Genomic DNA, 25783 nt, shown 5'->3' with positions numbered 1-25783 from the left:
CAAAAGAACCCACAAAGTAGTAAAGACCAGCTACCCCCACCCACAGTGACACACTTTCTCCAACAAGTCCATAGCTTCTCCATCAAGGCCACACCTCCTCGTGCCACTGACTATAGTGCTATGGTGGCCCCTTTCAGACCACCACCGTACATAGTCATGCATGTGTGCACATGCACATGTGGAGAACAGCAGTTGATGCAGGGCGTCTTCCTCCATGGCTCTCCTTCAGACTCTTTGAGCCGGGGTCTCTCACTGAACGTGAAGCTTGCCAGTTTGGCTAGACTGACTGAAATCCAGTGATCCTCTTGGCTCTACCTCCTTCGTGCTAAGATCATTGGCATGCGCATCTATACCTGTTGTGTTTTGTTTCATGGGTTCTGAGGCATCACACTCAGGTCTTCGTGCTTGTGGGGCAAGCACTTTACCCACTAGCCCACTAGCCATCCCCACTCTAAACTACTTGCTCTTAACTTGCAGTTCCCTGTTCTCTCACACACACTCCATTGCCTCTCGTTTTAGTCATGGTTTGAAACTGCTTTTGCAGAGCCTTGGCTTACGTATTTAGGGATGCTGTCGTGCCAGATGCACATCTACAACATTTTTACCTATGATAATGCTTATTCGTTTCTTTCTCCTCAGATATCTAAGTAGACGGTCAACTGCATTTGTAAAATATCTCTTGCATAACACTCCCAACTCAAGTTGTATTTCATTTCAGTTATTCCTCGAAGCAATAGGATGCTTATTCTCACAGTATATGCCTCCTTCCTTACTAGCGTCTTAATTATCTCTGACAAGATAGCTCTACACGTAAAAGTGCTTCACCAGCCTGATGAACTTGAGTCTAGTCCCCGGGACCAACGTGGTAAAAGAGAGAATCTATGAAGCTGTTCTGTGGCCTCCACACGAGCACTGTGGTATACCTGACTCCTGCTCTCATATACGTGTATCATACACAAATAATAGTGAAAATAATTTTTAAAGTTATAACAGAGATTCCTTTTAAATTTACATGTTCTTCACTTGGGAATTTCTTTCTGGGATGAGATCATCCAAACCGTGACTTTTATTTCACCTATTCGAGGGAGGGCACACATGTGCCAAGGCGTGTGTGGAACAGAGAACTTGGAAGAATGACTTCTCTTCCTCCACTGTGTGGATTCAGGAAATCAAACTTGGGATACTGGGCTTGGCGACAGACGTCTTTACCCACTGAGCCATTTTGCTGGTCGGGTTTTTGTTTGCCAACTTGGCACAAGCTGAGAAGAGGGAACCTCAATTGAGAAAACGTTTCCATCAGTTGCCCTGTGTGCGAGTCTATGAGACATCTTCTTGACTAATAATTGGTGTGGGAGGGCCCAGCCCACAGTGAGTGTCAGTGCCCCTCAGCAGCTGGTACTGAGTTGAATAAGCCATGAAGAACAAGCCAGTGAGCCTATGCTTCGGTTCTTGCTTCCAAGTTCCTTCCCTGACTTCCCATAGTTATGGACTGTACCCTAGAATAAGATGAAATAAACGGGGTTGTTGGGGGGAGGGCGGTAATGGGGGGAGAATGGGGAGGGGAACACCCATATAGAAGGGAAGGGGGAGGGGTTAGGGGGATGTTGGCCTGGAAACTGGGAAAGGTAATAACAATTAAAATGTAAATAAGAGGGGCTGGAGAGATGGCTCAGCAGTTAAAAGCACTGACTGCTCTTCCAGAGGTCCTGAGTTCAACTCCCAGCAACCACATGGTGGCTCGCAACCATCTGTAATGCTATCCAATGCTCTCTTCTGGTGTGTCTGAAGACAGCTACAGTGTACTCATATAAATAAAATAAATAAATCTTTTAAAAAATGTAAATAAGAAATACTCAATTTAATAAAGATGGAGGAAAAAAATGAAATAAACCCTTTCCACCCCAAATTTATTTTGACCTTAGTGTTTATCACGGCAAAAAAGCAAACTAGAATAGCCATCTTGATATCCCTAAGAATGTTTAAATGAAAACCTTTTAAAGACCTAATTTTCAGATCTAGAAACAGCTTATTATCATTGTGTGGCTCTGTTTGTCCTGGAACACACTTTATAGACTAGGCTGGCCTTGAACTCAGAAACCCATCCTTTCTATAAATGAAATCATGAATGGTCGCTATAAAGACTTTTCCCAGGGTTCAGGAGATAGCTTAGTCTTAGAGTGATTGCTAAACGTGTGTGTGTGTGTGTGTGTGTGTGTGTGTGTGTGTGTGTGTGTGCATGAGCGTGCATGTCAGTGTTTGGGGGGCTGGATTCAGTTGGCAGTACTAAAACGCGCACACACACACACACACATGTTAGATGATAAATTGGAAGGTAGGTGTTAGGTTATAGATATAACATGATTGATAAATGATGGGATTGGTACACAGATATAAGAGATGATAGTTAAATAGATGGATGTATATATGTGATAGAGATGTAAATATATCTGAAGTGTTATTCCACTGTAAGTGTCACTGGATTGTCTATAATATTAACATGCCATTCCTGTTGAATTGGTTTGTTTTTGTTTTTTGTTTTTTTTCTCTGTGTAGCTGTTCTGGAACTCGCTCTGTAGACCAGGCTGGCCACAAAGTCACAGAGATCTGCCTGCCTCTTCCTCCCACGTGTGCCACGGGGTGCGCTGCTGCCCCCACCAGGCCTATTGGATGCTCATTAAAACCAGCGCCAGTCTATCCTCTTCCCCTAGAGTTCAGAAATGGTTCTGTTGGAATTTAAGCTCTTCCAGGATAGGGATGTTTACTGAATTTTCACTTAATCTAGAGAACCTGCTAAATGATGTATATGTTAAAAAAGCTTTAATCCTGCTAAGTCTTTTGAGTTATGCACTGATCTGTAGGGTTTTGTTTTTTTTTTTTTCTTTTTTTTTTTTGGAGCTGGGGACCGAACCCAGGGCCTTCTACTGAGCTAAATCCCCAACCCCGATCTGTAGGGTTTTTGAGTGACAGATCTAGATGCAGTGAATTTATGGTTTCTCAACCAAAAAGTAACAGAAGCTATATTTGAATGGTTGTCTTTTCTATTTCTTTTTACTTTTTTATGACTTTATTTACATAATTCATGTTCTGCCTGCATGTTCTATCCACATGGGGGTGTCATACTCCATGGAAATGGACTGACAGACAGCTGTGAGCTGCCCTGTAGGTGCTGGGAATTGAACCTGGGTCCTCTTGAAGAGCACCCAGGGCTCTTAACCGCTAAGCCATCTTTTCAGCCCCTGTTTAAATGGTTTTATGACTTAAAACTAATTCATAATTGCCCAGCACTGGGCAACCTACTATTTCTCAGTGTTTCCCATTTTAAGCTTATGGTTTTAGACTCTTTTTTTAAAACAAAACAAACAAACAAACAAACCCAGCATCGGTGTTCTGCCTGCATGCCTGTGTTCTGCATGCCTGTGTTCTGCCTGCATGCCTGTGTTCTGCCTGCATGCCTGTGTTCTGCATGCCTGTGTTCTGCCTGCATGCCTGTGTTCTGCATGCCTGTGTTCTGCCTGCATGCCTGTGTTCTGCATGACTGTGTTCTGCCTGCATGTCTGTGAGATAGTGCCATATTCTCTGGAACTGGAGTCACAGGACAGTTGTGAGCTGCCCTGTGACTACTGGGAAGTGAATTGAGGGCCTCTGGGAGAGCATCCGGTATTCTTAACCACTGAGCCATCTCTCCAGCCTTAGACTTACCTTTTTTACTCCTAAATGGTTGATTATCACAACGATATTGACTCACGAACTTACTGCCAAACCTATCTGTAGCTGTTTATCATTTACTTATGTTGGTAAAGGTCTAACTGTTGTCTACCAGTCATTGTTACTTATGTATAATGTAACACACTAGTATATGTGTGAGTTACACAGGGAGGATGGAGCACCATGGAGAAATCTTTCACGAATGTCAGCCTCCGTGAACATTTTCAGTCCTCCTCTGACTTATGACAAGTGAAAGACTTGTTCTGGTGTCTAATGTGGCGCTTAATGGCTACTGTGCTTACAGAGCATGGCCAAGGGGCTAAATTTTTTATTTCAACTAATTTGGACTTTAAATAAGTCATAAATGTCTATTGACTACCCTATTGTATTAGATTAATTACATCATAAAATAATTTTACAAAAATACAATACTAAATTGAATATTTTTCTGAAATTCTGATTTGGGCAAGAGGTATAACTTATTTAAAGTCAATACCCTATATACAGAAGAAGTTAAAATTATCACTGGAGTATCAACCTTGTATGTGTGTGCACGTGTGTGTGCACGCGCGTGTGTCTGGGTGTGTAAAACAGTGTGACGTAGGAATTCTGAGTCAAGTCAGGAAGAGACCCTGAAGTTTTCATGTCGCCTGACCTCCCCATTCATCACCTTCTCCCTCTTACACACCCACCTTTCTCCTGAGGATGACTTCCTTTAGTGAGGAAGGCCGATTCTGTCACTTGGTCCTCAGGAGGGAGGGAGGTGGAGAAAAGGGATCTTGAAAGCCAGGGTATAGATGAAGCTTTGAGACACATCATCACACGATATGTCCCTTGGCATTCCTTTTTTTTTTTTTTAATTCTTACATCTACTGTCAAATTAGTAAACCAAACCAACATGATCTCTCTAAGTTGTTTTTACGGTTAGTACTCCCTAAGTCTTGTGAGCAGTCACACCCCTACATTGAGTGCCTGGTCACAAGGTTCCTTTTGAAGGAGAATTTACAGGCACAGCGAGTGAAGGAAGAAGGAGAATCCTTCGCTTTCGTTCAAACTTCTCTTCATGTAGACCTTCCCTTTTCAGAGCATAAATGACAAGCAGTGTGACCGAACGGAGTTTTCTCCTAATCAAAGAAGCGAGCACGATTCTCCAGTGGCACACAGGACCACAGATCCTTCTCTCTGTATCATCCTTTGACAGAATAATAATAGAGTATTAATGATACAAGGAGATTACAATGTAACAGTCTTCCTTCTCTGGCCAGAGTGTGGTTGGTTTTTCCTTATTCCTCTAATTTGAACCATAGCTTTTACTGGATAATTTAAGCTTCCTGGAAGTATATATCAAAGCTAGATAAAGAAATTAATTTACTGCTACTAGGATGGTACTATATCCCAATGCACTTTAAGTGTAAGTTTTAACTGAGAAGAGAATAAGGCAGGAGGAGTAGCTCAGAGGGAACAATTAGGAATTTTATCTAACTTCTGATGCCATCTTTGTGATGCTGGGCCTTTCTAAACTGCAAACACCTGGGAGTAGTTCACTATAGAAAAGGAAGGCTGGAATGCTTACATTTCATTTTACCATCACTCGAGAGCAAAGTGAAGGAAGTGTCTGGCCTGGTTGTGTAGCTCAGTGGGAGGAACGCTTTCCTTGCATGCATACTGCTCTCACTTTGATCCCCAGCAGTGCACGCACTGCGTGTGGTGGTCGTGACTGAGTGCTGTCATTCAGGAGGTAGAAGTAAGATCATCATAAGTTGGACATCATCCTTGGCTAATTAGTTGCTAGCCTAGGCTACATTATTCTTCAAACTACATTGTCTATTACACTGGGGAGTTCAGAGATCTGTGTTCTAGCTTTTAAAAAATTATGTGTGTTTTTAAAGCATTCCTGTGTACATGTTCCTTAACGAATAAATATCAAAGGACAATTTATGAAAGTTGATTCCCTCCTGCTATGTGAGTCTGAGATCATAGTCTGATAGTTAGCCTTCCAGTAAACCCCTTTACCATTGAACATTCTTGCCTATCCCATCTAGTTTTTTCTTGAATATTAATTAATTTCTTGTCCTTGAGTAGTATATTTTGAGCAAAGTTTTATTTTCCCCTTTGAAAAAATTGTTGTTATTTGATCAACCTCAAAGTAATATTTCCAGAGTATTGTTTTATATGTGTGTGTACGTGTGTTCATACACTTGTTCATTTGTTTTCTGTCACCTAAAATGCTTAACATAATAAACAACTTTTAAAGGGAAAAGGTTTATTTTGGCTCACAGTTTTAGATATATTAGTTCATGTTTTGCTGGTGGAAATCCATAGCAGAACAAAACTAATTCCCACATAGACAACAAACAGAAAAAGAATGGCTGGAGTACCCATAACCCCAGGGCTTTGCCCCAATTCTCTCTTCTGCACAATTGACTAACTTTCATATCAAAATAAAAAAAAAAGTCTCCTGGGAACAAGCCTTTAGCTCATGGACTTTTAGGGAAACATTTAGGATGCAAACTGTTGAACCACTAAGTAGTATTAGCTAAGTACGTGGTGGCGTCCTTATTTAATTCCAGCAGTGGGAAGGCAGAGACTGGTGGCATCTTGGATTTAAGGGTATATATCTTGAGATATATAACTCTTGAGAGTTCAACACCAGCATGGTCTACAAAAAGAGGTCTAGGCCAGCCCAGGACCACCCAGAAGACAGACCTTATCTCAATAGTAATAATAATAAAATCGGCCTAAATTAACTATATCTCAATTTAAAAATAGAACATTCCTGATGTACTAATTTCACATGAAATGATTTTGTTTTAATGTTAAAAGATTAGACTTCTAAATATTTCATTATAAAATTTGATTCTAAATGATGTTTATTTCCTCAATATTACTTCCTTCTGCGATGAGTAGTTCAGCGTCCCTCGGATGCTGGCATGTGATGTGTGTGATGAATGTGACGACGTGAGTTCCACTTCCTTCTTCCATCAGCGGTTCACTACCCTTCAGTACTTATGCCTATGTAACGAACGCGATTTAGGATGAACATGAGGGCTTGTCACCTAGATAGGGTAATGTCTCATTTGCCTCTCTGATATATACCCTTAAATCCAAGATGCCTAAAACCGATAAGTAGTATAGACCCAGGGGCTGGAGAGACAACTGAGCATTGAAGAATCCTTGTTGCTCTTGTTGAAGGCCTGGGTTTAGTTCCCACCACCTACACAGTAGCTCACAATCATCCATTAATTTCAGTCCCACAGGATCTCATGCCCTCTGCTAGCCTCTTTGGGCAAGAGGCATACAAACATACACACAGGCAAAACATATAAACTCATAAAATAAGTGATATATCCTATACCTTGTCACACTTCTGCATGCTGCCCCCAGAACTTACAAGCAGATACCAAACATTGTATGGAAATGAAAACAGTACTCAGAAGGAGCTGAAATAACTTTGACAATCAGAAATTCATGCTTCCCGATTTCAAAAATAGCACGAAATTACACTAATGACCGACAAGATCCCATGCTGGCACAAGGAGAAACATGATTGAACTAGCGCCTGTATTTTGAGAGTCCAGAAAAAAATTTATGTACATGTTATCAGCTTGTTTTGATATGTTTTCCAGAAGAGTTCAGGGGGGTAGGACTGATCTTTTTTTTTTTTTTTTTTTTGGAGCTGGGGACTGAACCCAGGGCCTTGCGCTTGCTAGGCAAGTGCTCTACCGCTGAGCTAAACCCCCAACCCAGGACTGATCTTTTAAACAATGCTGTGACTGTTAACCTCTTGTGAGAAATTAAAGGAGTTAAACCCTGTAGGATGATGTCATTATTCAGCAAGGCGGGTCCAGGATAGGGTGAAGCCTATCATTGGATGAGAAGGAAGGGGAGGCGGGGAAACAGTCTAGGAAGGGGAGAGGAGGAGAAGAAGCAAGAGAATCCAGATGGAGATGACAGAGCAAGATGATCCAGATCAAGGTGAACTCGGTCAATTTAATTTGTCTAGGTGGTTTTTGTGTAGATGTATTGTAGATTGAGAATTTAACATATAAATCTGATTGATAAATTACAAGTTTCTCAAACTCTGATTTTACTGGACTACAGAGGATGTGAGCAAATTTCCAGATGGGCAAAGAGACAGCCTGAGTGCATGGCTCCCTCGTATCCTCATGGAGTAGGACATCGCAGGTTCCCATAGTCACCGGTCCATTTTTATTTTTACTGCAACAGAACCCTTGCTCATACAAATCACAGATAAAGCACAAAGCACATTAAAGACTTACACATCAGAACTAAAACGTAAAAAAGAATATGCAAGTGTAACTATTTGTTACTTAACAATAAGAAATGAGTTCTTAGATATGGTACTCAAGGTTTTTTTATTTTATTTTTACTATTGATTTTATTTATCTATTCAAGATGTTTCTATTCTGCCCTGGCTGGCCTGGAGCTCATTGTAGACCAGGCTGGCCTCAATCTCACAGAGATTCAACTCGACTCGGTCTCCTGAGTGTTGGGATTAAAGGCACTCACTCCCATACTTAGCTCTAATTAAATTGATTGATTAATTTATTTGTGTTAGTGTATCTGCGTGAGTATGAGCATATTCCACATGTACCTGGAGGCTAGAAGAAGGCATAAGTGTGCGCACGCACTCACCATACATGTGGAGGTCAGACAACAACTTGAGAGAGTCCTGGGGGTTGCACTTAGATCATCAGGCTTGGCAGCAAGTGCTTTTCCCCTCTGATCCGTCTTGCAGACCATAAAAATTCTATGGCAAACTTATTATATTTACTAGTTGGACAGAAATAGATTTTCTGTACTGAACATTTTAGCCATGTTTACATGTTAATAGCCCTTGGAACAAGAACAAAACTTTCAGCATTTTTCTTCAGTAATATCATTTGTCTTCATAGCAAGAAACTAAGACAGGAACTCAATCATTTTTAATACAAAGTACAAAATAATCATGCACTTCTCTTCGTCTTAGTAATAGGAATGCTGACCGAATGCAGCACGCTCTTCCCTGACTCAGCCTCAATCCACCTTGGCTGCACATGAACCACCAGAGCAACTTTCAAAAACCCATCTCCTGTTTTGAAGAGTTCTTCATTAACAACTGCTTATGCCCCAGCATAAATGGTCTCTAGTAAGAATGTAAGAAGGGATGCAAGTTTGGCTTTATCTACAGGAGTCAGTAGCTGGCACCTATAGCTAATGAGTGACACACACACATTTGAGGTTATCACTATTGACTTCAGTAGTGGAAGTGGGGATGGCAGTGAGGACAGTGAGGATGGTAGATGTGTCTCGTCTCCATGATATGTTTTTAGGGGATAGAAAGGAGTCCTTGGATACTTCAGTGAGGGTTCAATGTCCGTCTCCATAAAAAAAAAATGGTTTATGTGTGTAAGTATGTTGTCTGCATGTATGTGTGTGTGCTGTATATGTGCAGTACCTCTTAAGGCCAAGAAAGGGCACTGGATCCTTTAGAACTAGAGTTCAAATCGTTGGGAGCTATCATGTGAGGGCTGGGAACCAAACCCAGGTCTTGCACAAGAACAGGAAATACTCTTACCCCCGAGTAAGATTTTTTTTTTAAACAAACAAACAAAAAAAAGATATAGTTATTGTCTTATTTAGGGTTTTACTGCTGTGAACAGACACCATGACCAAGACAACTCTTTTTTTTTTTTTTTTTTTTTTTTGGTTCTTTTTTTCGGAGCTGGGGACCGAACCCAGGGCCTTGTGCTTCCTAGGCAAGCGCTCTACCACTGAGCTAAATCCCCAACCCCATCCAAGACTACTCTTATAAGGACAACATTTAATTGAGGCTGGCTTACAGGTTCTGAGGTTCAGTCCATTATCATGGTGGGAAGAGTGTCACATCCAGCCAAGTATACATCTGGTTCCAAAGGCACACGGGAGAAGACTGGCTCCAGGCAGCTAGGAAGAGGGTCTCAAAGCCCACGCCCACAAAACACCCTTCCTCCAATGAGGCCACACCTACTCCTAGTAGTGCCACGCCCCCAGCCAAGCATATTCAACCACAGTTCTCAATGGGTGATATTTATACATCTGTAATCCTATCACTTGGGAGGAAAAGGCAGAAAGATCAGGCTACATAGTAAGCTCAAGGCTAGCCTGAGGAACAGGAGATGCTGTCAAGACAACTAAAATAATAGGGCCAGTGAGATTGTTCAGCTGATAAAAGCACTTGCCAGAAGAGACCCTAGGATCCACAAGGTAGAAGAAGAAATCTAACACCTGCAAGCTATTCTCTGACCTCTACTCAGTGGATGTACACACAAATCAACAACAACAACAACAAAAAATAAATAAATGTAATTTTTTTTGTTTTGTGTTTTGTATTTTTTTTTTTTCTGAGACAGAGTCTCAGTATGATGCGTTGGCTGTCCTGAAACTCACTGTGTTGACCAGGCTGGCTTCAAACTCAGACACCTGCCAGCTTCTGCCTCTCAAGTGCTGGGGTTAAAGGGGTGCACCACAATGCCTGGCAGTTGTTTTAAAAAGAAAACTAACAGCAAGAGCAAAGTTATATGTCTAAGTTACATTGATCAGTGGGCGTACTGTCCCTGTATTATGAGTTCATTTACAGAAGCATAGCCAGTACACATACATACAAATTGTTATGTAGAAAAACGTTTTGTGTGGTGATGGGAGCTGAGATCTGATCACTGACGCCAGCAGGCTTCAGACCCGGGGAGGCTGGTATTGAAACTCAGTTCATGACCAGAGGCCTATTAACCAGTATAGACGTGTTAACTCAGAAAGACAAGCATCTCCTCAGAATCCCCCTTTTTTATCTGTACTCCTCTTCCCAGAGGTTAGATCCTGTTCACTCACATTACTCCAGGTGGATTTTGTTACTCATCTGCTGATACGAATGAGAATATTCCGAGAAAATAGTGTTTGTGCGCCGTATGGGCTTCTCTTCACCTAGTCAAGTTGACACATAAAGTTCTCATAATTTCTCTGTAAATTCTACAATAATTGGATATTCTTTATAAAAACAAAATGTTCTGAGGTTGATATGTGGTTATTTTATGAGAAAAGTAATTCTTAATTTTACAATATCTCTTTAGCAAATGAAGCCTCTTCCTGATCTTTCTCTTTCCTGTCAGGCGGGAGGACAGAGTCTCTCTGTGTTGACTTGGATGACCTGGAATTTGCTCTGTAGGTCATGCTTACCTCAAACCCAAGGAGATCCACGTTTCTACCTCCCAAGTGCCGTGATTAAAGGCATGTGTCTCCGTGCTTGCTGGTTTTCTTGTTTTGTTTTGTTTGTTTGTTTTTTTCTTTTTTCTTTTCTTTGGAGCTGGGGACCGAACCCAGGCCTTGCGCTTGCTAGGCAAGCGCTCTACCACTGAGCTAAATCCCCAGCCCCACTTGCTGGTTTTCTTTTTGAGGCAAGTTCTCCGATAGATCTTGCTTGAATTTACTCCAGGTTGTTGTCCTCCAGGCTCGGCCTCCGGCGTGCTTGAGTCCCCTGTCTATGGAACCACGCCTAGCTTCTCCTGACTTAAGTTTTAACTCAAGTGTGCCACGTGAACACAACACACCCCGACATAAGTGAAGTGTCGGTTTTTTCACAAAGGGAACACTTGCCCATAAACCAGGATTTGGATGCAGAATGTACTTGCCTAAACCTAAGAAATCCATCATGAGATCTCCTCGCACACTGTTGCCTCCTTTCCCAACTACAAAATTAGATTGCTTTTCATTTCAGAATGTTTTGTGAGCAAAGTCACATTGTGTTGCTTTGTTTGGCTTCCCCTAAAAATTGTACCCCTTGACTGATGATTTCTGTGAGCTTTTCCCTGTCACATTGTGTAACTACTGATGAGTGTTGATTCTCAGTGCTCTAAAGATTCTATTTGAAGAATGGCTACAACTTTGCTTACCCCACTCCCTCCAGTGTGGCTGAGCCTACGGTACTACTGTTTTGTGGTTTTGATTTGGTTTTGGTGGACAGCACCACCAGGAGCATTACTGTTCATTTTGTTAGTGCAATTGTTTGGGTCATAAGTTTAAGAGCCATTTCCAAGTCAAACACAGACATTGAGTCATGCTGAATGGGTAGGAGAGATGGCTCAGTGGTTAAGACTGTCTGTACTGTTTTTCAGAGAGCCTGAGTCCTGACTCCATTGTCCGTCTTTTTGAGTAGCTCGTAACTGAGGCTCAAAGGATCTGGTGCCCTCTTTTGGCCTCTGTAGACCCCTGCACCCGTATGCAGCATCCCATACCGGGCCGCACACTTACACGTACAATTTAAAGCCTTACATAAGCGAGGTGTGGAGGTGCCTGTGTAATCCATCTTAAAGTGAGTAAACGGTGAAGGAAATAAGAACCAACCTCTTTATTTGTTAGCATCCCTTGTGTGGAGAGGACTTAACTCACTCCATTTTAGAACACACAGCATGTTAAGCCTTAAGCTTCAGTTTCCCAAAGAAACAGCCAAGTCTTGGGGAAAAAAAAAAAAACAAAAAAAACCACAGACCATTAATCAGCAAAGGCCCTGGTATCTAGCGGAGAGAGATAGCCAGCTCAAGGACTGAGACAGTTCCTGGAATTTCTCTACGGCTTGACCAAAAATGGTAAAATTAAAATAGCAACCAATTAAAAATATACCACTGTAGCTACTGCTTACCAAGCCAATTATATTAAAAATGACCTGTCTATCCCTTGAGTTCCCCTCACTGTGCTTAAAAGGACCTGCAAGCCAGTCTGGTCATCGCCATTTTGTATGCCGAGCCCTGCATGCTGGTTGTTTCTGCAGAGTAAACGTTCTCTGTTTTCGTGTACTATCCAGTCTGTGGTCTTCCTTCAGTAACTTGGACCCTTACACTGTTACTTTCAGGATTTCCTGTGTTTGTGTCTTTGACTTTCTGAAAGCCTCATTTTAACATGTTCTTGTTACTTTTAAAATTAATTTTTGCTGTTACAATGTAAATAATATAAAACTCATTCATTCTCTTTATGTTACATTTCTCATTGCTGGTAAAATACCCAACAGAAGCACTAAGGACAGAGGGTTTGTTCTGGTCCACGGTTTGACAACAGTGTGAGGGAAGGGAAGACATGGTGACAGGACCATGAGGCTGGTCACATTATGTCCAAAGTCAGAAAGCTTAGTGACCATGTTATGCTCTGAGAGGCTCTTGATTTCTAGTAGCACCGTCCACCTCATCCTTAGTATAGTCTATGAAAGTTGACGTTATTTTGTCTGTATTAATGAAGCAGTTATAATGCTGTAAGTTGGTTTTATTTACTTATAGATTTCACTTAGGTTTGATCAAGCATATCTGAGTTACTTTTAATTTCAAATTGTTTTTACATTTTTGGGAGTAAGTAGGGGCATGCTCATCAGGGTGATAACTAGATGGAGGTGGTTCTCTCTTTGCACAGTGTGGGCCCTGGACCTCCAACTCAGGGTGTCGGGCCTGCTAGCGCCCTTTAACCACTGAGATATCTCACTGGCCTAATAGTTTTATGCAAATATATTTTTGCTTTTAATTCCATAATATTCAAACAAATGTCATTGTCTAATTAGGCTTTAAAAATTCTCTACAAATTGTTACAGTAATAGTAAACCATTTTTTTTTACTTCAAGTTTTATAAACAAGAGTAAATGATTATGCAAAAGCTAATATACATTACTGATTCAGGGAGTTCTTTTTTCTAAAAGATGCATCTGTTCTATGTGTATGAGGGCTTTGTCAGCCTCATGTATGCCTCATGTTTATCTGGTGCCTGCAGAGGTGAGAACATGGTGTGGGACCCCCTAATACTGGAGCTATAGGACCCACTGAGCCATCTCTCCAGCCCCTCGGGGGGGATTTTTGTGTATATTCTCTGAACAGGAGAGATGCACTGTCTCCTCCAGCTGTCTTTGGATACGAGGCTAGCGCCTGTTGTTCTCTGTTGGTAAAGCTACGTGGGCATTTTGTGCTAATGGAGTGGCCTAATGAAACATAATATTCTCATGGTGTTAGCAAGCATTAGAGCTGAGTTTAATATTTTTCTAAGCCAATAAATTGGAAAGGCAATTCTTTTAAAAAAATCACTAGGTTTTCAGAACACAGAGAAGGTTTATTTGCATTACCCTGTGTCTTATTTACTTGGAAACTGCCAGAAACTTTTTATCTTTCCTGTACATGACTGATATTAAGGGCAAAAAAAAAAAAAAAAAAAGCTCTAAATGAACAAAACCACTAAAGTCTATTTAACTTGTTTTTCAAGGTCTTAGCGGGAGCCATTAACATTGTTTCAGCTCTTGCCCGTCTTTATTATGTCTTCCATGTGCTTCTGAGGTTGATGGATGAGGACATGTCAGGACAAGTAGATTAGAAGGATGACATGATAAGCCTCCTGTTCTAGTTTTATTTCTGTTGTGAAAACTGACCTACTGACCAAAAACAACCTAGTTCATTTGTTTGAGTGTTTGTTTGTCTTTAGATACAATTACAGGTTACCGCCCAACCTCTGGGGATGCTTAGTCATCGAGAATGGCACTACTTGAGGAAATAAATAGGAGGTGTGGCCTTGTAGGAGAAAATGTCTCATTGGGGGCGGGGCTGTCCTTGAGGTTTGGAAGGGCCCTGTGCCTCAGTGGATCCTGATGGAGAACTCTGAGCTACTAGAGTGCCGCCATGATAATGGACTAAACCTCTGAAACTGTAAGCAAGTCCCCGTCAAATGCTGTATCTTATAAGAATGGCCACAGTCTTAGCGTCTCTTCACAGCAGTAGAGCACTGCGAGCTGAGCGATCGTGGGAGGTGGTGCAGCACTTAGCGCTCAGTGGTCCTCAGGACCAACCAAGAGCAGGACTCTGAAGGGTGAGCTGCACAACAGGTTGCCAATGAGAGTAAATGCAAAAGTGATGGGTCTGGATGAGGAATTGTGAGTAACCCAAGGCCAGAATGAGTTCCCTCCCAGATGCGTTAGTCGTGGATGAGCGTGAGCTTCTTCCCTGCTGGAGGCAGGGTGGTGTCTGAGCCATGTCAGACAGTAGCCTGGTCAGGCAGACTGGTCAGTCTGAGGATGGGCAGACTTGCGGGGGAGGTGTGTTTTTATATAGACTCAGGCGAGGCTTGTGGCAGGAGTAAAGACCATTCAGGGGAGACTGCCCAAACTGAGAAAGGCTCTCAGGTTAGAGCTCATCCTTTATCTCCTCGCTCCCTCCTCGATCCCCTTCATTTTGCAGCCAAACAAGAAGTGAACGAAGAGAACTTTGTCACTATTCTCAGCCATCTGTGCCTTTCCCTCTTGCTTCCGTGTAAGTGTGTATGCACACTGGGTACCATTCTTGCAGAAGCCAAAGAGGGAGTCAGATCCACTGGAGCCGGGATTTTAAGTGGTTGTGGAAGGGCCTCGTGTGAGTGCTGGGAATCAAGGGCCACCCCGCCCTCTGCAGGAGCAGTGTGCACTTTGTTATTGTTTTGTCTTGTTTGAGACTGGGTCTCACTGTGTAACTGTCTAGCCTGCAACTCTGTCTGCCTTCTGGGTACTAGGATTTACAGGTACATGTTATCAGGGGCTTTTCAGTTTGTCCCTGCTGCTGGCACTAAGATGACTGCTGGGATCTTCTTGCTGCTGCTGCTGCTGCTGCTGCTGCTGCTGCTGCTGCTGCAGACTTTGGTCACTGTTGGGGTCTGCCCTTACCCTTGTCAATCACATTTCAATTTTCATCAGTCATCTTCCCCAGTGTTGACTCCTTTTCATTACTCAGGATTCCTAATGTTCTGTTTGTACTGCTTCTTAATTTTTTAAAAATTTTCTTTATAGCGCTTGCCTAGCAAGCGCAAGGCCCTGGGTTCAGTCCCCAGCTCCGAAAAAAAATTTTTTTTTCTTTATTGCCTCTTGCAGTGTTGCCCAGGCTAGTCCAAAACCCCTGGGCTCAAGTGACCTTCCTGGTTAAGTATCTTCTACCCTATTTTAAATCTTTTCTCTGTGCCTAAATTCCTTTCTGACTACAGCTTTTCAGCTACAGCTCTTGATTCCTTTTCCACTGTCTGCTGTTTCCTTAGCCACTTTTGAATGATTCATACAAGGTTTCTGTTAACGAGCACGGCAGCCTTTTTCTCTCTCCTTCTATGCAGCATCCTTGAGGTGTTTGACCTTGCAAACACATTTAGTGTATGGTACATGAATTTGAACCAAAATCTTTGTTCTCCTTTTGTATTTCTTTTTTTCTGAGTTTCTAATGAGCATGTTTCCTAAGGTTGTGGCTAAAAACCAGGCTCCTTCTCTTCCTGTGGTTTTATAAATTCTACTTGAGAATCCTATCTATTTCTGCCTCCCTGTTACCTTCACATGCAGTGACTTTATTTATTTCATTGTCTTGAATTGAATCATCTGTTCATATTCACACTTATATCTGCCTGTCAGATGTCACATTCATAAAATAAATAAATAAAGGAAAGTTACAAGGCCCAGGAAGTAAATAAAACCTAGAAGATACTTAGAGGATTCTTAGTGCTTCTTCCCACAAAGTTAGACAAGAAGTAACAATACCTGGGCAGAGAAGACCCTTAACCAAAACAAATGCTCCCAATGCAGGAAATTACCACAAATTTCTTATAAAAGTTAGTCACGTCTGGTCAGAGTTTAGAGGACAAACATTGAGATTTCCGGGTTCTTGTTTCTTAGGACAAAGAATCTCACCAGGGACACATGGTAAAGGTAGGTGTCACAGATGTTCATGAGAATGGGAGTGGGCTGCTGAGTCAGGGAAAGGCATATGCTCAAAAGTACTGTGCTGTGGTGTGGATGAACCTTTACGAATCATTTAGGTAGCACATGCCTTCTTCTGTTTGTATAATGTGCCTTTTCTAGTGCATTCTTTGTTACTGGGGGTCCAGGTGGAGAAGGGTTCCCAGTTTCTGCTGGTTTCTTTCATATGTTAATCTTCTAAACCAAAAACCATGTAAGTGTGCATGCCTATGGAGGCGGGAAGAACGAGTGGGATCCCTTGGAGTGGGAGTCACAGGTATTTGTAAGCTGCCTGATGTGGGTGCTGTGATCCAACTTGGGTCCTCATGAGGGAGCAGCAGGTGCTCTCACTTCAGTCCTGATGCTGCTCTCCACTCTTCTGCCACACTGATGGGCTCCAACCACATCAGTGGAGACCTCAGTCTCTTTGCAAAGAATTAATGTCTGTCTCTGGGATGACAAATGATGAGAAGCAGAAGGAATTGACTGCTCTTTGTACTACCTACAGCCATGAATAGAACGTGATCAGGGGTTGCAGTGCGCCGTTACTAGTTGGCTTTGTGTCTCTTCACTTTCCCATGAGCATTTGTGGAAGACCAGCTTCAATCTCATAGGTACATTGAGGAGGGGAGTAGAGTCGGTGATTAATCACTTAAATGGTAAAAAGGGTAAGGGAACACACACACACACACACACACACACACACACACACCTACACTTGTGGATGGAACAGAGCTACAACCAATGTTACATATATAATATATACATATGCACATGCATGCATGTATACATACACATGTTTGATGGATGGAGCAAAGCTCCAACAATTTTATCTTTTCACTTTCGGCTTCTGTATCTCAGCAAAATCTTAACAAGCACTGCAGAAATCACAATGTGCTTATATTCTACTTTTCTCTAAGTGAATGTTTACAGAGAGTATACACAGAAAAACCTGTTCTTCGATGTCCTCATATAATCAAGTGTTTCATCTATTATGGCTTAAGAGGAAAAACAACAAATTATTCCCAAGAACCCTTACATTCGTAACTAAGCAACTTGTCATCTAAACGTTTGTATAAAAAACAGCCATTTCTACTCTGAATTCTCAGGGTGTACATTCACTTACTAACAATTTTTTATTAAATCATATCAGGAAGCTGAGGGGAGGACAAAAATCGGTACAAGAAATTAATCATCACCTTGATCACCAGCCCAGCTTTAACAAGAGAGTCGCATCAGCCAGTGCTAATTGGGCTGCCATTCTTCTTGTTCCCTGACCTTAAAAACATCCTTTGCTCAATAATCAGTGTGCACTTCTAAACTGTTCCCCAAGATTCTCCACATGAGAGCCACCAGATACATCTTAACCTAACCTTACTAACAAGCCGCATCTCCAAAGTTTTTCTAAGGGTGGTTGCTAACAGTGTGCATTTCCTAAGTTCTTTCCAAGGTTGGAGATAGAATCATTAATTTGCTTGAGGAGCAGTGCTTGAAGAAGATGTCGGTGTCAGTGATACTGCCTGTTGAGGGGCCGGGAACCCCCTTAGAGTTTTCCTACAACTCCTAGAGGAGGATGGCTCTGAGGACCACAAGGACAGCAAGCAGTCAGTGGTCCATAGCAGCATGAAGTCCTCAGGATACAAGGTCCTTGAGGCTCCGTCCCTCCGAGGCACACACTTCACTACTGTGCCGACCCGTGGGCCTAAATCCATGAGTTCTAAAACCATTGGCTGCTCCTCTCACACAGCCCCAATGGGCATTGTTATTCTGGAGAAGTTTCATGATCTCTGAAATCAGCAGATCATGCTTGTTCAGTACCTAAGCCCAGAACGATGAGTTAACCCTTGGAGGAAATGATACTGAACTTGTTTTGAGTCCAACCGCTTTTACTCATCAAGGCGCAGCAGCTAAAAGACAAGGATGTCAGGAAAATTCCAGATGATATCTATGTTTCTGAAAAAGAAGCAGTGCAGCAGGCTGACTTACCAACTTACAAACACAGGCCTGGAGTATCGCGCACACCAACTTTGCTGTTCTAGTGGTGTGTGATAAAGTATTTCATTGAAAAAATAGTTAATCTTGTGGTTTGAAAATCATGCTTTCAAGTTTTTAGAGGTGTACATAATTATAATGTGCTTCATTTATCTCATAGTTTTATGCATTGCCTCCCCCCATTTCTCCATGGCCTTAAAGACTTTTCCCAGCCCCTCGAGATCCTCAAGTGTCCAGGCCCCACCCAACATTCTCTGTTCAGTATTATTCCTTACCCTGTTTTGAACAGGATTATTATTTTGAGAAGTAATAATATAAGGCATGTATTTTTTTCTTCTGGTCACTGTACATAATGAAAAGACTCACTCTCTCCCTAGAGCAGTGATAGTGAGACAGTAGACTCTGGATAAGTAATGTACACCTCAAGTAACATCTTTAATTAATTCCAGGAGGATTTTATTTTCTTATTTGGGAGAAGTCCTCTTATCTGTGTGTACACTTGGTAGAGGTTGGAGATTGATTGGCATTGATCTCCCTGTATGATGCTCTAGCTTATTTTTTGAGACAGGATCTCTCACTGAACCCAGAGTTCACCATTTTGGTTTTCCTGGCTAGCCTGTGAGCCCCAAACATCCACCTGTCTCTACTTTTTCTATGCTTATAAGCGAGCCCTACTATGCCCAGGGGCATAGCATAGAAATGCTCACACTGTTCTTTAACCCAGCGCTGCTCTCATCGGAGGGAACAGCCAGGCTTACACTTAAGGACAGGTTTTATGTGCATTTTAGAGCTTGGACTTTGATCCTCGGACTTGCATGGCAAACATCTCCACAGCTCTTGACTTGGATACTCATGTGAATCTGTAAGATACCATGTTGCTTCTCACTTTTCTACTTTCTGTAAAGAATGTAATAAACCACTTTCTACTGAAACAACTGAACTTTAATCTTTCCTTTGTTGAGATTATTTTTTGTTCTCCTGGTGTGTTTGCTGTCTCGTATCAACCACTGACTCTCCTGCCCTGCTTGCTATTCTCTTCCTCCTCTTTATTTCCTCGACTTAGGATCTCCACTTATGAACCCAGTCCTCCCTTCTCCCTGGATCAAATCTACTTCTATATATTTTAATGAAAGAATAAATCAGATGAGGGCTGGGGAGAATGCTCAGCTGGTGTAGTGCTTACCACACAAGTATGAGGACCAGAGTTCAGACACCCAGTGTGCATAAAACAAATCCAGATGTCTGTAATCCTACCCCTGGGATGGTGATGAAGGGTGACTCCCCTGGAGCTCAGTGACCAGCCGGCCTAGCCAGGTCAGTGAGTATGCCTATCCCAAATTATGAGGTTGGAGAGACCTTTTCTCCTGACCTCCATATGCACGGAAACATACAGCTCATATACACATGCGCACACACCCTCAGTCCCCCACCTGAGTGTGATGGCACACAATGTAATCCCAACGCTTGGGAAGCAGAGGCAGGTGGTTCTCTGTGAGTTTGTGGCTAGCCTGGTCTATAGAGCGAGTCAAGGACAGCTAAGACTACAAAGAGAAACCCTGTCTCAAAAATAAAAAGAAGTAAAAAATATTTAGAAAATAATAGAAATCAACAATAAAGTATAACACACAGATCCAGCACAGAACCCTAGATAACAGATTTGTGCCAAAATGTGTTTGCGGGTCAGTGTAACTTTGTCAACTAAATATAGCTGGAATCTCCTGTTGAAAGTCTCAGTGAGTCGAGATCACGTTGGCTCGTGGACCTGACGGCGTGGGCTTTTGTCATACTGCCTTCACTGATGTGAGGCGACCCAGCCTGAAAGCGAGCAGCACTGCTTCCGGGTTTGGGGTCCTGGACTGCACAAGAGTAGAGGAAGCTGAGTGGGAAGCATGCACGACTTCATTGCTTTCCGCTTAATTGTGGCTGTTTTGAGTTCTTGTCATCTTGACTTCCATGATATGATGGGCTCTACTAGAACTAAAGGCCCAATTAGACCTTTCTCCCCTAAGTTACTTTTGCCAGGATACTTCATTGTTATCATAGCAACAGAAATAAAATGCAGACCTTTGTTCTCTTGTTGTCTGTCCATCTGCCTGCCTACCTACCTACCTATCTGTTGAGGCAGGGTCTCACTATTGTAGCTCAGGCTGGCCTTCAGCTCACTATGCAGACTAGGCTGGCTTGACCTCAGAGGTCCACTTGCCTCAGCCTCCTGAGTGTTAGAACTGAAGGCGTGTGCTATCTCACTGTTCTTCAGTCCAGCGCTCTTCTCCTCTGTAGGGACATCCAGGCTTACACTGAAGGACAGTGGAAGCCATTCTTCATAGTCTCATGCCTTTAATGCTTGGTCCTCAAGGGTCTGTCTGTGCAGCCCCTCCATGGTGAGCAATAGCTTGTCTGAAGCACTAACCCTCCCACGTAGACATGTGTCACTGGCAGCTGCAGAGTTGTATGACATCATCACTATCCAGTGTTTTCATTCACTTGCAGCAGCCTCTCTGGCTTAGCACTTGTGAAGTGAAGTGATTGTGGTGAGTTACTTAATCAGAACTCTGAATATGTTTTGCTTTGATGATTATAAAATTAATTTGTTTTTATTTTTGTTTGTTTTTTCCAGGTGTATGGTGGCGGATGAAGTAAGTACCTTTTCTAAAAATATACAGCCAGTGTTTACTGTCTTCTGTCTTCTATATTGACTGCCTCTGCTTTTTCATGTGACCACATACTTATTTAGTGGAGGAAAACAAACAAAAATAAATGTACTATGTAATTCCTATTTTCTCTTACATACTTCTGTATACAGAACATATAAATGTATGTATGTATTTGTGTGTATGTATATATTTTAAAAAAAATAAACCAGTTTTGTTCACATTAAACATAGGAGTTAGCATTATCTTTGGTCTTTACAAGGAAGTCCATAGTATACTTTTGAACCTTGGCTGTATTAGTAACTCTCCATTGCTGTGATGAAGTGTCCAGAGGCAGTTTAAAGGAGATAAGGGTTATTTAGACTTACGGTTTCGAAGGGATGGAGTCCATCACGCCCAGCAAGACATAGTAACAGGTTCAATGGTGGGGCAGAAAGCTGGTTGGTAGAGAACATTTCATCTACACACAGGAAACAGATAACAGGAAGTGAGCCTTGGCCATAAAACCTCAGAGTTGGTCCTAGCAATGCTCCTTCCAAACAGGACCACCAATTAGTTGTTCACAGATATGAGCCTATGGGGACACTTTCTCACTCAAGCCACCAGATTAGCCTTCTCTTTGATGGCCTAGATTTGAACATATATCAGATTTCTCATGGAGCAAGATAAATGTTTGGGCAGTTTCCTAACCACCAATTAACTTTTACAATCTTGATGTTTTCAGTGAACATTAGCTGGTTTTCACAATTTATTTTGAACTCTTAACCTGTAAGTCTTTTCCATTGTGACTTGTTTTGTTCTTATTTATAATCTCATAGCAGTTTCTATATGTTAACTGACACACACTCATAGAAAAAATATATATATATATATATATTATGAGTCTTGTACCATATCTGTGCCTGGTTTCTGTGGAGGCCAGAAGATGGTGTTGGATACCCTGGAACTGGAATTACAGATAGGTGTGAACTGCCACATGGTGCTGAAAACAGATCCTGGGTCCTCTGACTGATCAGCCAATGTGCTCTTACCACGGAGCTCTCTCTCCAGCCCCAAGGCTTAAGTTCTTATTTAATGAGTTTGTTTTCTCCTTCTTCCTCTCCCTCTCTTCCTTGCTCTCTCTCTCTCTTTCTCTCATTCTCTGTGTTTCTGTCTTTGTCTCCCTTTCTCCCCTCTCTGTCTCTCCTTCTATTTGTCTCTCTCTGTCTCTCTGTCTCTGTCTCTGTCTCTGTCTCTCTCTCTCTCTCTCTCTGTGTGTGTGTGTGTGTGTACACATGTGCGTGCGTGCATGGGTGTGTTTGTCCTGGCTATTGGACATGAGTACTCATGTATGCTCGACAGTGCTCTACCACTCACCAGCATCCCAGCCCTGGTATAATGGTTTTAAAAGAGCCATTAAATAAGTCTACAACTTTTTTTAAAGAACCCCTCCCTTTTAATCCATCATAATTACTTCTTTCTTTTCTGTAGCTTTTTGAAAACGAATCTCTGTGTTGTTGGTGCATGTGCGATATCCAGGAATGTGCATAGGCATATATGTCCATACATGGGCCTGTAGGCAGAGTTTGAAATCAGGTATACTCCTAGATTGCGCTCAACTTTATTTATAGACACAGAGTCTCTTTCTACACCTAGAGCTCATAGATACAGCTACAGCAACTGGTCAGCCTGCCTGGGGGATTCCTATCTGCCCCAGAGTGCTGGGATTCCAGGCAAGGCTGCCAGGAGTCTGCCCAGTTTGTGTGCTTTCTGTGGAGCGGAGCTCAGAGCCTTGTGCTTGGACTGAGAGCACTTCAGCCTCTGAGACATCTTCACAACTTCTTGAAGAGCAATTCTTTTCGATCTGTTTGTTGTTACAGGATTTATGATATTAAATCCTGACTAATAATACTAATTGACTGATGATATTTTAAGGAAAAATCCCCACCTTTACGCATAGTTTTTTTTTTAATCAAAGAGTGTAGAAATGTATATCTAAAATCATACCTTTGAGTCACTAATGCTGTCTGTAGTGGTGAGTAGAAATACTGTTTTTAAATATAATATTACTATAACTAAAAGTTCTGAAGTAAGCCTGGTAGTGGTGGTGCACGCCTTAAATCTCAACACTTGGGAGGCAGAGGCAGGTAGATCTCCTGTTTTGAGGCCAGCCTGGTCTACAGAACGAGTTCCAGGACAGCCAGGACTACACTCTTGTTAATTCTATGGGCTCTGGTTTGACCTTCATTCCCTACGTCTCTTGCTCATACTCAAGGTGAGCTGGAGGTTACAGAAGAAAGGACAGTTGCTTTCTGACGGGTAGAGTCTCTAGGTAGTGAGACTCAGCAGCTGCAAACTAGAGCAGTTTTAAGTCTGTGTGGCTGAACCTTCTGGAAGATCCTTAGGATGTTGAGGGCTTAGCGCCTGTGCGATCTTGCTTTTCTAGAGGCAGAGGGGGTAACCGGCCTCACTCCGCAGTTAGAGTCTCTCCTGTTAGCTTTTCTGCAGCACTGTCTAATCCGGCTACTCTGCGTGGCTGTCATTGACTACGAGTTAAAATGATGACGGCAGTTCCTTTTAAGTCAGTTTAGTTATGTGGTCATTGTATGTTTCAGTTACACTTTGGAACTATATCTTCAATAATCAACAAAGCCACAGTATTTCATAAAATAGCTATAAACTCAGATTAAACTTTCTTTTTTTTTTTTTTTTGGAGCTGGGGACCAAACCCAGGGCCTTGCGCTTCCTAGGTAAGCGCTCTACCACTGAGCTAAGTCCCCAGCCCAGATTAAACTTTCTTTTCCCCATCTCTTGGATAGGTGTAATAGAGTGTTAGTTCAGAGACTGTACATTGGGTAAAAAGAAACACTTAGACACTTTTTTTTTTCTTTTTTCTTTTTTTCGGAGCTGGGGACTGAACCCAGGGCCTTGCGCTTGCTAGGCAAGCTCTCTACCACTGAGCCAAATCCCCAACCCCACTTAAACACTTTTTAATTTGACAATTTTCTTTTTATTTTAAAATTTCAAACATGTACACAGTATATTTACCTTCTTCATCCAACTTCCCCTGGGCCCTGCCCTCCACCAGAACATGCCAACAGTTATAGACTTCTATTATAAATAATGACATTTGAACCTCAATTGGTACTTGACATAATGTTGTATTTATATTGTTTTTAATTATTTTTGAAACATTGTTTGAAATGATCCCTGATTATTTGAGATTTATTTAAAGATTTCCGTTCACAAAATTGTTTTAAATATTAAAATGTTTTGTGTAAACACAAAATATGTCACTTAATTGGTGGTACATAGTAAAATTATTGAATCAATGTATGTTCTACCTTACTTTCAGGTATTTAAAGGTATTGTTCATTCTAGAAAGTTCTTATTTAGAGAATTTTTATAATACTTTTGTTTAAGAAGGTAGAATGCATAGTCTGGATTTATATGACTACCTTATTATTGTGTCATAAGGGAAAATAGGTTAATAGATTGGCCTAATTAGCTTTAATTGTCAAATTTGAAACAGCCTAAAGCCACTTGAGACGGGAATCTCAGTTGAGAATTGCCCACATCGTATACATTGCCCGTGTTAGATGCCTTACTCATTAATTGATGTAGAAAGGCCCAGCCCACTGTGGATCACACCGTTCCCTGGGTGGGTAGTCTTGGGTTGTGTAGGATAGCTAGCTAAACCGGAGTTAAGACTCACTAGTAAGCAGCTTTCCCATGGTTCCTACAGTATTTCCTTAGCTATGCGTTAGTTCCCTGGTCAGAGTTAACCTGGATGGGATAGCAACTATGCCTGCCTTCAGATCTGTGCTTTGAGTTCATGCCTTGGCTTTCCCAGTGATGCTTGGTGCAGGTGCAGGTGCCTGTAGGGAGGCCACAGACTGTTGGGTCCCCTGAGGCTGGATATCACTGTTGTGAGCCACCCTACAAGAACCCTGGGAACAGAATATTTTTTCTTTCCTCTTAAGGTAGCACATTTAATTACTATTTTGCGTAATAGCCCCACCACCAATGGGTGCTTTGGTTTTGATGTTACTACTTTAAAAAAAAAAAGTTAACAGAGAGAGGAAGATAGTATATCAAATAAAGAAAAGTAAACCATTTGCTAACATAGAGGTGGTTCTTGGCTGGATTTATCTGGTGGGTAATTTGGACATGTTGGTAGGTAAGTATTTCTAAACATAGTTACTGTTCCCAATTCTTTTCTGTCATGGTTTTCTGGAACAGGAAGCTGGAGAAGAGAGACTGTGGGAGGTGTTCATTGCTGGTTTAAGCTCATGGCTATGAGTGTGTCTGAAGGCAAAAGTCGTGTTTGGAAAGTTAGTTTCTCTGCAGACAGACATCTGTAGGTATCTGCAGATACCAGGGAACCCCACTGGAAGTGGTTTCTGCTCAAAAGGCATTAAAATTGAGATGATTGTGTTTTATTGAGTATCTCTTTATTAGGACTTTTATGGTCTCTTCTTTCTGGTAAGATTTAGGTAAGGTAATATTTAGGAAGAAAATGGTCACTTTCTTCACAGCTTAAGGGTGCATACTTAGTGGACTCGTGGGTGCAACCTGTAATCCAGCCCTGTCCTGGCTGAGACAGGAGGGTCTCGGATTCAGTGTAAGCCTGGTCTACATGGGTTTCCGTGCAGCCTGTGTAGTTATGTAGTGAGACCTTTCTCAGTGCATTCTGTCAATGAGACAGCATTATTACTGG

At 41.9% G+C, this 25783-nt stretch overlaps 1 protein-coding gene across 3 annotated transcripts in view; it reads left to right on the top strand.

Annotated features, from left to right (window-relative positions):
* Zranb3 (zinc finger RANBP2-type containing 3) overlaps positions 1–25783 on the top strand; it is a 155029-nt gene that overhangs the window by 30820 nt on the left and 98426 nt on the right. For 2 of the 3 annotated variants that reach the window (XR_015635198.1, NM_001447237.1), the window contains 1 exon segment: positions 21051–21069. The exons of the other annotated variant lie outside the window; for it this stretch is intronic. Coding sequence is in view for 1 of the 2 variants with exons in the window: in NM_001447237.1 (NP_001434166.1) it covers positions 21051–21069 (19 nt within the window). In the remaining variant the exon portion in view is untranslated. 3 annotated transcript variants of the gene reach the window in all.

The sequence above is a fragment of the Rattus norvegicus genome, chromosome 13 (genome assembly GCF_021556685.1).
Source record: "Rattus norvegicus strain SHRSP/BbbUtx chromosome 13, alternate assembly SHRSP_T2T, whole genome shotgun sequence".
NCBI lineage: Eukaryota > Metazoa > Chordata > Mammalia > Rodentia > Muridae > Rattus > Rattus norvegicus.
Note: the sequence above shows the minus strand (reverse complement) of the source record. Positions and strands in the feature narration are given on the sequence as shown.